Source organism: Rhinolophus hipposideros, assembly GCF_964194185.1.
Source record: "Rhinolophus hipposideros genome assembly, chromosome: 23".
NCBI lineage: Eukaryota > Metazoa > Chordata > Mammalia > Chiroptera > Rhinolophidae > Rhinolophus > Rhinolophus hipposideros.
The window spans coordinates 23,394,982-23,409,102 of NC_138069.1; the positions used below are offsets into that span (position 1 = coordinate 23,394,982).

The 14,121-nt window shown below is 51.6% G+C and overlaps 1 protein-coding gene across 2 annotated transcripts in view; it reads right to left on the minus strand.

Annotated features, from left to right (window-relative positions):
* Window positions 1-1,632: 1,632 nt before the first annotated feature.
* CAMK2A (calcium/calmodulin dependent protein kinase II alpha) overlaps window positions 1,633-14,121 on the minus strand; it is a 61,328-nt gene continuing 48,839 nt past the window's right edge. Inside the window, exons 16-19 of one of the 2 annotated variants that reach the window (XM_081035185.1) lie at window positions 11,998-12,073; window positions 9,197-9,291; window positions 5,020-5,248; window positions 1,633-4,771 (exon numbers count right to left, since the gene is read on the minus strand). In XM_081035185.1, the coding sequence (XP_080891311.1) occupies window positions 4,768-4,771; window positions 5,020-5,248; window positions 9,197-9,291; window positions 11,998-12,073 (404 nt within the window). In that variant the 3' untranslated portion in view covers window positions 1,633-4,767. The remainder of the gene's footprint in view (window positions 4,772-5,019; window positions 5,249-9,196; window positions 9,292-11,997; window positions 12,074-14,121) is intronic. The other variant, XM_081035186.1, reaches the window with a different exon arrangement.

A 14,121-nucleotide genomic window follows, 5' to 3' on the forward strand; every position in this document is an offset into this window, starting at 1 on the left:
AAGGGTGTGGGGACAGAGCCCCAGAGATCATTTTCCAGGCTCTCGCCTCACGTGGAAAGATGCTGGCTCGGGTAGTAGATGGTCATCAGCTGGGACTAGTTGGCCATCAGCTGTTACCAGTGAGCCATTAGGCACTGATATAACTGCTGTGGCTGAGCTAGCAAAGTGTGTTGCGTAGTGGTGTGGCGTCCTGGCGCGGCATGGCGTGGCGGAGTGTGGATTACGGATTGCAGAGAGGCGGATTGCAGCTAGCAAGTGAGGTGGGTTGGCAGAGACAAGTGGACGGCGGGTTGCAGATAGTGTGGCTCTTGCTTCCTGTGTCTCCAACCCAGCCGCCAGTGAGACTATAGTGGTGTGACTCCCCTATCTAGGGCTCTGTGGGTGTTCCTTTTTGGCCTCACCATATCCTGCGTTCTTATGTGGGGAGCGGGAGCTGAGACCCCGCATGTCATCCCGCTTGACAAAGGGTCATGCTCCATGAGACAATAATAGTGTTTTAAGTGGAATTGGTACTGTTTGAGAGTTAAACCTCTTGAGATCTGTAACCTGCTCCTGTGCTGCCACCTGCTGGCAAGTGTCTGCAATAGCAGCCAAGGCATCAAGCCCTTTCTACTGTTCAGGCAGGAGACCCAGGGCGTAGGAAAGTGGAGCTGGGAGTTCTGGCACTGAGCTCCAGGGCAAGTGCAAATGGAAGCCCCCAGGTCCCTCTGCAACCCGTCCCCTTTCCTTTTCAACCTTGGCCTCTGCTCTCACTGCGAAGGTCCTCACGTGTGTGCAAGGGCACATGCCTCTTAGACACGCCCCCCCTGGTCACTCTGCACAGCTGCAGCAAGGAGGGACCCCGAAAATGGCTGGTGCAGGAATTCTGGAGCCCTGGGATGCTAGGAGCATGTTCTACAGGGGCTTGTGAGCTCCAGAAGGCACATCCCTCTGCCCTGTGGAATCCAGGTGTCTTAGGGGGCATGGTTTAGGGCCACCAGCTCATCTGGTTTGCCTAGGGCTATTCCAGGTTTAGCATTGAAAGTCCTGTGTCAGCCAACCAGGATGGTTGGTCACCCTATCGTGGTCTGAGAAGGGCCAAATTCTCTGCATCACCACCCTGGCTCAGCCAGAGCAGTTTGGGCTGGCCTCTAATGTGGCCTCTAATGAGCCAGTAGTGGAACCTCTCATGCCATTCCTCTCTCCTGGCACACACACTTAATCCACAGATAGTTTGTGGGTAGAAAGAACCTTCCTCTCCTTACCCCAATCTCAAAGCACTCTATAGGATCTCTGAGGCCTGGGACTTGTCTGTGAGCTTGGGATGAAGGAAGACAATGGGTGGGGAGGGACTTCTTCTAGAACAATCTTCACACTATACAAGGACTCTGAGGCCTGGAGAAGAGACTTGCCCCAGGAGGGAGACTTTGTCGTTGGCTATTTGTGGTATCCCCTTTGCTCTTGTTAAGGGCCCCTCATGTGCCTGAGAGAAAGCCAGGCATAGTCCCACAGCGATTGGCTCAGCCTTGACCATGTGATCAAATTGATCCAATCAGAATGAAGACCTGGATTTTTATTTTTCAACTGGGGAGATCTAGAACAGGAAACAAAAATCTCCCAGTGTGTGCTTGACCAAGACAGGGAGACAGCAAGTGCACAGAAGTTTGTAGCTATTTATTGCACTGAAAACACCAAGAATAAAACAGACACCCCTATTTTACCCTCCTCCCCCCAAATAGCAGAAGGTTTGAGCAGTGGTCATTCAATTTCACAGCCACATATTTTTTAAAAAGAAAAGAAAGATAAAACTGAAACAAAACCCCAAACAAATAGTAACAAAGAAACCAGCATGGGGAGTCTGGCAAACACATCCCCCTAGAGTGTCTCCTCTTGAAGGGAGACAGGAGGCCATGGTCAGGGGTAGTGCCCCAGTGGGCATGAACCCAGGAGAATACTTTCCTGTAAACGTGTTTGCATGCTGAAGCCCAGGTCTTGTCTTAGGTCTGGAGTTTTTTGCATCTACAGGATGTTTTGAAGGAGCACAGACTTTGACTGTCTGGTGGGGGTGGGCTTTGGGCCGCTTTGTCTGCCAGTCTCCCCTGCCTGCTGCCTCAGGATCACGATGCTGCCCTGTGGTCCACATCGGCTGGCTGCCCACCCGTAGGCGTGGCCTTGGCAGTGGGGCCATCGCACCCTGGGGTAGGGCCCTGCTTCCACTTCCTTGGCACTTAGAGAGGGACACAGTGGGCAGGGGGTGTGTCAGCAAATGAAAGGCAGGATGTTGGTATCTTCCAGCTCAGTTTCCTCTGGTGGGAAACCGAGGGCCAGCGTGGGGAAAGGACTTGCCTGGGAATCCTAATAACCCCCAACCCATGGCTCTTGTCTCCACAGTGCACTGCTGATAAGCAGTTGACGGGCACCAAAGAGGGGAATGAGGGGCAGACAGGGTAGTGAAGGGGACTGGTCAAGTCCAAAATGGAACAGAAGTCTAGCCAGTGACTAACCCTGTCAGTTCTCACAGGCGTATTGGGCTTCACTTCACCATCCCATGTGATCCCCCATCAGCCCTGCAACATAGGCTGGGCAGGAATATTTAACCCCTTTAACTGATGGGGAAACCAAGGCTGAAAAAGTGACTAGACTTGGCCTTGGCAATTGCAACATCCCCTGGAAAGCCACACCCTCACCTTAGGCTTTCGGGGCAGCTGTGGGAGCTGGCAGCTCACAAGGGAGGCAAGTGGCTTCACTGCTGGCATGCTGGGATCACTTGGCCTTATGGGGAAGCTCACCCCTGGGCCTCGGCAGCAGGGTCTCTGCCAAGGATAGAGGCCAGTGATCGACCAGTTTGGAGACCAGGAGGCCGGGGCAGCCTCTTACTTGGCCTGTAGACCCGGTCTGCCTGCCTCACTTGTCCCCGGGGCAGCAGCAGTTGAGAAAGAGCCCAGCTGACAGCACAATGGGAGAAAACTCAGAAAGGTCTGGATCAAACACCTGCATCAGTCCTGCTCCACCCACCATCCAGGATTCCCCAGAGAGGGTTCAGGGGAATCAGTGCCTCCTTCAAATCCCTGGGGATGTGGCTTTTCCTCCCCTAAAATCCTCCAGAGGGGACAGTATCTCATGCTGGCAAAACACGGCCACACAGAGGCCAAAAGCACAGAGAGGCAGCAACATAATTCCGAGTCGGACACTGAGAATACAACCTCTATTTTTTTTTTTTGTCCAAAATATGTAGATTGGTTTTGCTGAGTGTTTTTTCTTCGTTTCTTTTTTTTTTTCAACATACTTACTGCATATAAAGTCATGCAAAGAAAACAGTGCAGACAGTAGGTCCTAGTGGACTTGCCAAGGTATCCCACATCCGTCCATCCCAGGGAAGAGGGCCCGAAAAAGGAAAAGAAAGAGGGAAAGCGCGATGCTGACCCATGGCTGCAGGACGAGGTGTGAAGAGTACATATTCCAGTGCTCTGCTTGGACCAGCAGACACCGAGCGTGTGGGCGATGAAGACACATGCTCATGAAGCACCCCCAGAGATGGGGGGGGTTGCTGGGGGTGGCACACAGATGGGGTGAGATTCTGGGAAACGTGGTGGTAAGGACACTGCTTGGGGAGGCAAACAAAGAAAGTCCAATATTTCCATCCTGACAACCTCCCCCTACCTCTGCCCCAATGTACTGCTTCTTATCAGCACTAACATCTGATTCAGTCCTGAAAGGAACCTTGGGACCAAAATGGCCGAGGACCTTCCTGCTGGGACTGAGTCCACCTCAGCCCTGGGTAACGACAGGTGACTAAGTTCATCTCAGAGATGGCATTAAAAAAGAAAAATAAAAGACCTAGAACAGAGAAAAACTACCCTTCACCCCTCTTCCCACCTCTTTTCCCAACCCAACCCTCTTCACAATGATTGAGAGGTCTAGTTATTACATAAATATCCATTAACGCAAAATCCATTTACGAAACACACAGAAGTTTGGCTATAAAAAGGCATGCGGTCCAAGTAGAAGTGATACCTAAACATTGCTTTCTTTTGCCCCCCAAAAGCAATCAGATTCTCTCCCTCAGATATGACGAAGCTGGAATTCTCCGGGCCTGATGGAAGGGTGGAATGAGTGGTTAGTGTTAGAGGTAAACGTCAGAGAAGGAAGAGGGAAAACAGTGGGGGCACCCTGAGAGGCTCTCGCTCCCCACACTGAGGGAGAAGGGTCAGGCAGAGACCTGGAGAGCAGGACAGGACAGGAGGAGAATTAGGGAGGCAGTCTGAGGCAGGAGACTCCTGGCGTCTGCTCCTCTCTCTCTCCTGCAGCAGAGGTTGGCTCTGGGGGTTGGGGGTTCATCTTCCCTTCCTAGGGGGACCCCCAGAAGAGGTGAGATCAGGGAGAGTGTTGGGCAATGCCACATTCCTTCCGACTCTGCCCCTTCTTCTCCCCAACCCCTGGTGAACACATAGCTGGACATTCTGGACTACAGCCAAGGCCAGCCCGGCCAATGACAGCCAGGTGGGGTCCTTGGGGCCGGCACCCAGGGCACCCAGGGCTGAGGAAGCCCTGCCCTGGCGGAGGACAGAGAGAGTGACAGGAAGCAGCAGGCGGGGAGATGTGCTCATTTGCTCTGAAGACATGATGACTGTTGTGAACAAGCAGGTTTTCTTGATGCAGGTATGAAGATGATGGTGGTGGGGGGGTGACTGATGGGGGATTCCAGCAAAATCCAAGTGGGAGAACCAGCAGCCACATTCCACGGATGAAGAGTAGATCTCCGCGGAACAGTGCCCCCAGCCTGGACCTTCAACTGTAAGACACAGTATGTGTGGTGGGTAATGGGGGTGCTTTTGAGAGCACCCTGATTTCCTTGGGCAACCACCCCACCCCACCTCCTTAGATGGACTTCAAACTGTTGCCTGTGGGACCCGCCGAGCCCCAACCCCATGGCATTCCAGCAGCCAGGTTCCCCAATGTGTCCCCCTTGCAGACAGACCAACACCACCCCATTCCTTTAGATTGTCCTAATGACAGATGGCAGGAAGGAGGGGCTCTTACTGGGGCAGGACGGAGGGCGCCCCAGATCTGTGAAAGTGGACAATCTGCCATTTGCCGTCCCGGCGGTGCCAGACACGGGTCTCCTCCGACTGGGCCGTGCGTGGGATGCCGCCGGCGTCCAGGTACTGTGTGATGCGGATATAGGCGATGCAGGCAGACTCGTCACCCATCAGGTGGATGTGGGGGTTCAGAATGGTGGTGTGCACGGGTTTGCTGTTCCGGGACCACACTGCAAGCGGGGACGGGAGGGGGCCGAGGAGATGCAAATGGGGGGCCTCCCGTCTCACTTCCCCAACTCCCAGCGACCCTCCCAGTAGAGACCCCTCTGCCTGCCTCATTTCCATGTCTCTGTAACATGGTGTGGTTACCTGGGAGTCAAGGCAGAACTTCTAGATGACTAGATCATATCCCAGCTTAGATACGATGGATTTCAGACACGCCAAATTCTTCAAGCACAGGGGAATGGAATTTTAGAATCACAGTGTCACAGACACACAAAAATATAGGGTTAAGATGATTATAGAATCAGATGACTTTAGACCAGAATCGCAAACCCAGATCCCTATAGAGGCCAGGCAAGAACATAAACGAGGGGCTGAGCTGGGTATTAGATGGTAAATGGCAACTGGCCCTTTGCCTCTGGGTCAGGGAGGCAATAGGGAGTGGTGGAGACTGGTAAATAGCACACTGTGTCCTGTCTCCAGAGGGTATTCCGTACACAGCTTCCCTGGTGGTTGCTATATGAGTCAGTGGGACACATGTTGTCACACCTTCTGATTTTTTCAAAAGAATCTAGAAATCTGGATTTCTACCGTGTTTCCCCGAAAATAAGACCTAGCCAGACAATCAGCTCTAATGTGTCTTTTGGAGCGAACGTTTATTATATTATATTATATTATATTATATTATATTATATTATATATTACATTACGTTATGTTATGTTATGTTATATTATATTGTATTATAAAGACCCGGTCTTATATTATAGTAAAATAAGATTGGGTCTTATGTTAACTTTTGCTCCAAAAGAGGCATTAGAGCTGATTGTCCGGCTCGGTCTTATTTTCGGGGAAACATGGTATGTGGAAATGCCTCATTCTTCATTATTGGCATCTAATTCAAATTGAAAACAACATGCAGGCCACATGAAGCATACGTGCAGGGCACATATGGCCTGGGGGCCCCTCACTTGCATTCTCTACTCTCAACATGTAGAATTATGCCAACTTGGGAAATATTAAAATAGTAGAATCTTAGAATGTTGGAATTGTAAGGATGGTACTGGTGGTCCTGGGGTGAGGTCATGGTGCTTTCCAAAGTTAGGGAGACAGGCACGGCTCTAGGAATCTTGACAGAACTGACAAAAGTACCTGAAATCAGCTCTCTATGTGAAATATTAGACACACCATTATTGTTAGTAGTAGTAGTAGTAGTAGTAGTAGTAGTAATTATTTTGGTTCTAGGAACTCCTAAGTTTTCAGCAAGATGGAAAACCAAAGCACAGAAAGACGAGCCAGGGAGGGGCTGGACAGGGGTCAGCAGAATCTTGTGCTCTAGAGCGACCCTTATGCATGCCCTACAAACGTAGGTCCAAACACCACAGAGAGTCAGTCCGTTCCATCCTTAGAGATGCCAATTCAAGAATCTGTATTAAAAATCCCTGCCCCTGCCCCACCCTCCGATTCTGATGCTCAGCCACGTTTGGGAATGACTGATTTCCTGAAAAAATCTAAAATGTCTTTTTCCCCCCAGGACTACAGACAGCTTCCAACAGTATTCACCCACTAACATCATAATCACACTCCACCCAGCCTTTGGATAAAGGACTCAAAATCACTGAGTTTTAGATATGCCTTTTACAATTCCGGTCTCTCAGAGAGAAGGTAGAGCTTTTGTGTTATAGGCTTGGGAGTTACCTCAGGGGTCTGAGGTCACCCAGTGGGTCTCCTAAAAAATGCAAGGAGGCCTCAGTAAGCAGCCTCGACAGCATCTGGGGCTGGAGGCACTCAAGACCATCTAGTTTAACACATCCATTTAGCAGATCTGAAAACTGAGATCCAGAGAGGCAATCTGACTTGTCCCACATTGGGCCAGTTTCTGAAAGAAATGCAGTACGACCTAAAAGAAATAATTCTTCTGATGGGACTCAATTAGGACGATCTACCACAATCCCAGAAGGGACAGAGTTTAGCATTATTGAGGGCACTGAGCCATCCTGTTGTTGGTGACAGCGGGGGGTCCTGAGGGGCATTTGTAAAGAAAAAACTATCCTAAGATGGTGTCTCTCGAACAGACTGTAGGCTTCCAACATCCACCTTCGAGGATGGCATGGGAGAAAGGGCCAGGTCCTCCAGCAGGAAGAAGCAGGCAAGAGGGTGGGACTTGGCTCAGAGCGGCAGTTACTCTGGGTCTTACTCTTGGGTGTCCTTTGATGTGACTAGATGTTCTTGCCTTGAGTCCAGGGGGCTGTGCTGCCTGGAGGCAGGCTAAGGACTAGCACGGCCTTCTCTCTGTTCTTTTCCAATTTGCCATCCCTGAGCCTTTAGCGCCAGCTCAGCCCAGTCTCTGCTCTGTAAAGACACACTAGGGAACCAGCGCTCCCAGAGAGACCAGGAGAGAGATGGCACAGTGACCAGACAGGGAGCTCTAGGGTGATGGGGACGGTTGGGTTCCAGCCACTTCTCTTCACATGAGAAGTCAACCTCCATTGCTAGCCTTGGAGAATCAGAGTTTGATTTATCAAGGAAAAATGCAGCTTGCTTCTTCCCAGCTTTTTGGTGGTGCTCTTGAGTCTCTGTACTCGATAAGATTCAGTCAGATTGGGTACAGGCAGGCGAGCAGTGTCCAGCTGGGGGCTACTAATGGGCAGATGAGGAGGGGAGCATGGGAAAGGAAAAGGCGCTGAGTGACTCAGGACTGGGGTCTGCCACCAACTTTCTGGTGTTCTTTGGACAAATCACTTCTCTTCTCTGGGCCTCAGTTTCCCTTTCTGTGTGATGAAAAATTGGACTAGATCCTACTTCAGTCACCTCAATACCACCTTTATTTTAGTCATCTACAAATGCCACCTGTACTTACTTCATTCATTGACATATTTCCTTAAATCGATTCACTTTATTAATGGATATAAATTTATTTAAAAAGCGCTTTCTAGCACAATCATTAATGAACAACCAGTATCACAGGATAACATTTCAATAGTAAGTCCAGTAAAAATGAAATAAACTTATGTAATGTTAGCTCCATAGTCTTGCCTGCTAGGGATCTGAACCTGAGACTGCCCTATCTTTGATGAAGAGGTCAATTAGAAAGTGTTAAGAAGTATTCAAGACAGACTAGCACCCGACTGAGCCTTTCCCCTTGATGGAACCAGACATATTGACAGTGAATTTAGAAAGAGACCAACTTTCTCACTGTGAGAACCCATGTGGTTTTGAGCGGTGCTCACATGCTTCGGAAAGCAATTAGTGTAACTTCAGTGGCACACGCCTTCCCTTTGGGGGGCCCTGGACATGCCACCTTTGGGTCCTGAGCTGATGATCCTAAGCTGTGTGCTTTGGTTCATCCCTGTCTGACCCCTGGCCAAGGTGAGTCATGGACACAAGCAGAAGCGCCTTAGGTCACACCTAGTCTCAGCCCCTGACAGTCCCTGGTCGCAAAGCTGCCGGGTCTCTCCTGCAGAGGAGAGGCCCAGAAAGGACAGACATGCAGACAGAGACCTAGACAAACAGGCAAGGCACAGCAGTGTGAGCTCGGGGCCTGTCCACTTCCCCAGACTGCCCGCCAACAGAGGGCACTTGAGTAACAACCCACCAGCTGGGCAGCTGGGGTGGTCCCGGTTGCCAAGATCAGTGTAACTTGGGTGTGTGCCCTGCTGGGAAGGCTCCTTCATCTATAAAATCAGAATAACCCTGCCTGGGTCATGGGCAAGAGAGGGCTGAGGGGTCTCGTCATGCTTATCCCAGGTCCCCATCCTCAGCTACAGGGGGACAGCTGGCAGTCAGACAGGCCAGGATTAGGTGAGAGAACCCGATGGAACCAAGCCCTGTCCACGCAGGATCTTGCTCTTCGCTGGCTCCTGAGCTGCCCTGGGGCCCTGCCCGTCACCCTGCTGTGCCATCTGTGACACAGAACAAGAGCAGACAACAGGCACCCCAGACAGAAGGAATTGCTCACGGTTTTCAAAATAGAATCGATGGAAGTCCAGGCCCTCGACCAGGTTCCCCAGAGCCTCGGGTTCAAAGGCCGTCATCCCGGGGTCACACATCTTCCTGGGGGGAGGAAGTCAAAGGAAAGAGGGGCTGGAGTGGCATCTCGGAGCCACCATCTCATTCAGGGGCCCGGACCTCAGGAGGCTGAGCCTGTGAAGTCAGTGACTGCACCCACCTCGGAGGATCAGTGAGGTTGGTGGATGGCCATGGCCTCGCCAACTGCACAGTGTGGGGCATCGCTGACTGGTGTGTGCCATTTAGAACTGGGAAGCCTGGGTTCAGGTCCTGGCTCTGCCATTTACCCAGCAGGTGGCTTAACCTCTCCAAGCAAGAGCACCATATGGTGTGCAGAGTTGTGCACTGCACTAGGTGCCAGTGGGGACAAATCAGCCTGGATGCTACTCTCCAAATTGCATCCCATCCCCACCTCACGTCTCGCCCAGGGCAGCAAATCCACAGCGGTCTTTTCCTAATTTGTCTTCCTAGGTAGTGGACCCTTTCCTTCGTGTTATAGTGACTTCTGCTCACCAAGCAGGTATGTCCCTGGAGGGGGTGCATTTTGCTACTTTAAACAAAGGTGCCCTATTGTTAACAGCAGCCCTCACTGTGAGCCTCAGTTTCCTCTTCTGTAAATGAGGAAAATCGAATTCCACAAAGCAATGCCTGGGAGGAAGTTGCAGGGGGTGGCCTGGGAGGCGGCCAGCTGTGTCTTTTCAGCACAGTGCTCCCTTCTAGGCCTCAGTCTTCCCACAGACCCTGACAGCCAGGTGAGGAAAGGGAAAATCTGTCTCCCCCACCCCCAGTTCTCTAGGATCTTTTGAGGCACAACAGGGACCCCCATGACAATCACGATGAAGCCAGAGACAGGAAGTGTCCCCGGACAAGCAAAAATCCCAACCTGGGGAGGAGCTGGAGACCCTGGAGGAGGGTGTCAGGCCCAACATTTTCTGAACTGGACATCATGGTGAGGGCAGGGTACTCTGTCCCTGTTCTGCCCCGACTGTCCTGTCAGTGTGACTGAGCCCAGACAACTCGCTTCTCTACTCAGGACCTCAGATTCTCCAGGTGGATTAGCCAGGGGCTGGGGAGCTGTGCTTAGACCATACAGGTGCTCAGGACCCTTCCAGGGGCAGAATCCTCCCAGGCCGAGGGCATGAGCTCTGAGCCTCAGGGAGACTGAGCACTCCCGCTGAGGAAACCCCTCTCCAGGAGGTGTCTGGGGGTCGCTACCTCCAAAGGGACTTGGAGACCATCTGCTCCAACTCAACTGTATGTGTAGGAAACCAAGGCTCATGAGACAAAGGGGCTTCTCCAGGGTTACACAGGGCCAGACTCGGGGCACCCCAGGCCCCAGAGGTCATGGCAAGGGGTCAGAACCTAGGGTAGGCCACAGGTGCCAGAGGAAGTGACATCATGGGGAGGTCCCCAGAAATGGCACTGTGAGGCTTGGAGTCCACAGCAGCCACCTCTCTTCCTCCTTCCCTGCCGTGTCCTACCCGGGCCATTCTCAGGCTCTCCCACGGCTCACTTAGCTCTTTCTAGGGATGGCTGCAAAACCTGCTTAATGGCACATTTCCATGCTTCTATGCAACACCCAGTGCACACGTGCAGACACACATGTGCACACCCCCTGTGCACACAGTCACAAACGTGCACGTGTGGAGAAGTGCATGCACACACACATACATGCGGCCTCAGTCTCACACCTACACCTTCCAAGGCCCCTGTTCCTTCAGAGATAACTGGTAGATTTCTGGGACTTTGCCACCCACTGCAGTTGAAACCCTCTCACAGTGGCCTGCCAAGCTTTTGGGAGACTAATTTCAGCTCCTAGGCACAGAAGAAACCAAGCTCAGGCTGCCCAAGTTGCCAGTGCCAGCCAGGTTGTTCCCATCGCACCTGAGCTCAACAGGCAAAGGTCATTCTGTCTTAGTTGGCAGGTTTTGTCCACCAAAAAGCATACATGGGGTTTCCAGGCCCAGGCCTTGTCAGCCCTGGCTGAGAAATTGAGAGAATCCCAATCCTAGGCCCAGAATCCTCCATCTCCCTGGAGCGGGCTGAGGGCAGTCTGAGGGTCTGCTTCTGGACCAGACCCGGAAGGGTGTGGGTGACCACCAGGGGGAGCTCCAGCTCAGCCTTTGCAGGCAGCCACTCTTCCCACGACTGGCCCAGGTGTGTAGGGATGTCTCATATCACCTGTTTCATTTTATGTTATTTTCGTGCACCTGCCTTATTCCCCAGAGGATTGAAGTGTCCATTTTGAGGTCCTTTTGCTCCCTTTCCCTCCTCTGCCCCACAGCTCACTGGAGGTACACACCCTATAGATTCCTTCCCACTCCTGCCAGGCTGAGCTCAGAGGTCTGAGGAGGGCCAGGGCGAGGATGGAAGCCCAGGTGGTAAGACTGAGGAGGGGCCTGCCTCCCTCCCCTCCTCCCCAGCTCATCTCCTGAGGTGGTCCACGATGCAGTGGAAACCACCCCCTCTTTCTTTGGGGAAGCAAAGGAGTCTTGTTGGAGTCCCTCCTGGGTTATGAGATATGAGGAGCAGGGGGAGAAGCAGGACTGAGATATATAGAAGTTTTGTGAACAGAAAGCTTTAAGAAAAGCATAAAGTCTGAATGTAAAGCAGAAATTTGAGTTCATTCTGATTCACAGCACATGCAGAGTGAGTGACGGAGGATCAGAAACGAGGACCCCCAAAGTTAGCCATCAGACCCCCCAAACAACAATCCGGGCAGGACATGCAGGATGGGCCCAGCCGACTCACGTGTAGGACTCAAAATCTCCATTGCTTATGGCTTCAATCAGTTGCTCTGTCACTTTTATAATTTCCTGTTTCCGCACTGTAGGGCAGGAAAGGACACAGAAATAGTAGAATCGTGATAGTAATGAAGCACCAACTACCATTTCCTGAGTCCTCATCATGTGCCAGACCCTGTACTGGGACCTGAAGTCCTCGTATAGTTTCATTTATCCTCAAAGTGTCCCTTGCAGGTAGGTATCGTTACTCTCATTTTACAGAGGAAGGAACCAAGGCCCAGAAAGGTAAAAAAGGTATGAAAATTCCCTCAAACTACAAAGGATAGAGCCAAAGGCTTCTGGCAGCCTTTGCCTCCAGAAGAATGGACGGTGGGCATTCTGACTACACATGATTTCAAACCAGGTCTTAGCTCCAAAATATGCTTCCCTAACACTTCCTGAACCAAAACAAGGTCAACTGTGGCCGTTGTCACTAGTAGCCATGAACCAGGGCCTCCCCCCATGCCCCAAACTGGGGCTGCAATTCCTTAGGTCTGGAGGAGCTTTTTGCTCCATTTGGGTGCCTATAGGAATCAGGCACTGAGCTTTCCAGAATTTTCTAAGGCATAATGAATCCCAGTTGCTGAGACCTGGCCTCCCCTGCCACCACTGAAACACCACAAACTTCTATCTTTCAGGAACACTGTTAGATGTCACTTTTCTTATGAGATGTGTGATATTCTGAGCCCCAGTTTCCCCATCTGTAAAATGGGGACACCATCACCTCTCATTCATTCAGTACCAAACATACGAAAAGAACCCAAGCTTTTGGTACCAGACAGGTTTCATCTAAATTCCAGCCCAGGTCCTTATCAGCTGTGCAACTGGGGGCCACAAAGTTGTTTCACAGTCTGTCAGATGACATGATAGTGCCCCTCCCAGGCTGGGATGAAATGATGTGCACGAAGCACTTGGAACAAAGCCTGGCACGCAGTAGGTACACATATAAGTGCCACGTCCTACATCCTCTCACATAATTGCCATATCTGCTCCTCCGAGACACCCTGGGATGTGGGCAGGGCCAGTTTCCCCCACCTGACACCCGAGAAGACAGCTTCAGTGATGAAGGAATTTGAAGCCAGGTGTCCTGGCTTCCAACAGGCCAGTCCTACTAGAAGCCTCACTTGGTTTCCCAAGGGGAAGGCCCTCCTGACCTCCTCCCCCAGGCTCAAGCTTAGCTCTAAACCTGGTCAGCTCATTGGCCTACGGAGAAGCCTCAAGTGAGCTAGATGGACATTTCTCAGTTTGGGAACATGGAAGAGAGACCACACTTGGCTGAGGCCCTGTCTCTGCCTCTTTCTTTATCACTGCCTGTGCCATCTCATACCAGGGAGCTCACCTCAGAACCAGAGGACACAGAGTCCCAGAACGTCCAGGCTGGCAGAACCCCTGGAGACCAGGGACTCAACTTCCTTATCAAACTATTAGGGAAATGACGGCGCGGTAAGCGGTTATGACTTGCCCAAGCACAGAGAACACATAGGGTACAGAGTTTGGCTCCCAGCCCAGGACCTTTTCCACAGGACTCGGGCACCCCAATATGCTCTCTAACATATTAGACCCACATGCTTGTCTATTCCCCAACTCAAATACGAGCTCTATGGAGGGTGGGGCATGGCCCTTGGCCCATTGGATCCCTGGAGCCGGAACAGGCCTGCCCCAAAAGGCACTCATTATTGAATGAATGAGTATGCCAGGCATTGTGCTGTGTGCTCAGCCTCTGAAATCTTGAAGGCTCACAGCACAACTTCATGTGGTTATTAACACTTCCATGTCACAGATGAGCAAACTGGATGTGAGGGAAGTTTAATAGTCTGCACCGGTGGACCAACTGCCCAACCAACATTTGTAGCTCCAAAGCCCATCACACTCTCGCCCACACCACATGCCCCTCAGGGCAGGCGCCCCTGCCCAGCAGAGCTCTTGGGACATGGTGGGTGCTCAGCAAATGTAGCAATTATCTTCGATGTCAATCACCACAGTGAATGATGAATTCTTTCTCTCTTGGCTCTGCTAAGAATCACCAGGGCTGGGAATGAGTCTATCTTAGACCACGCACTCTGCCAGGTCACTCTGGGGCCTTGCCTGGGGC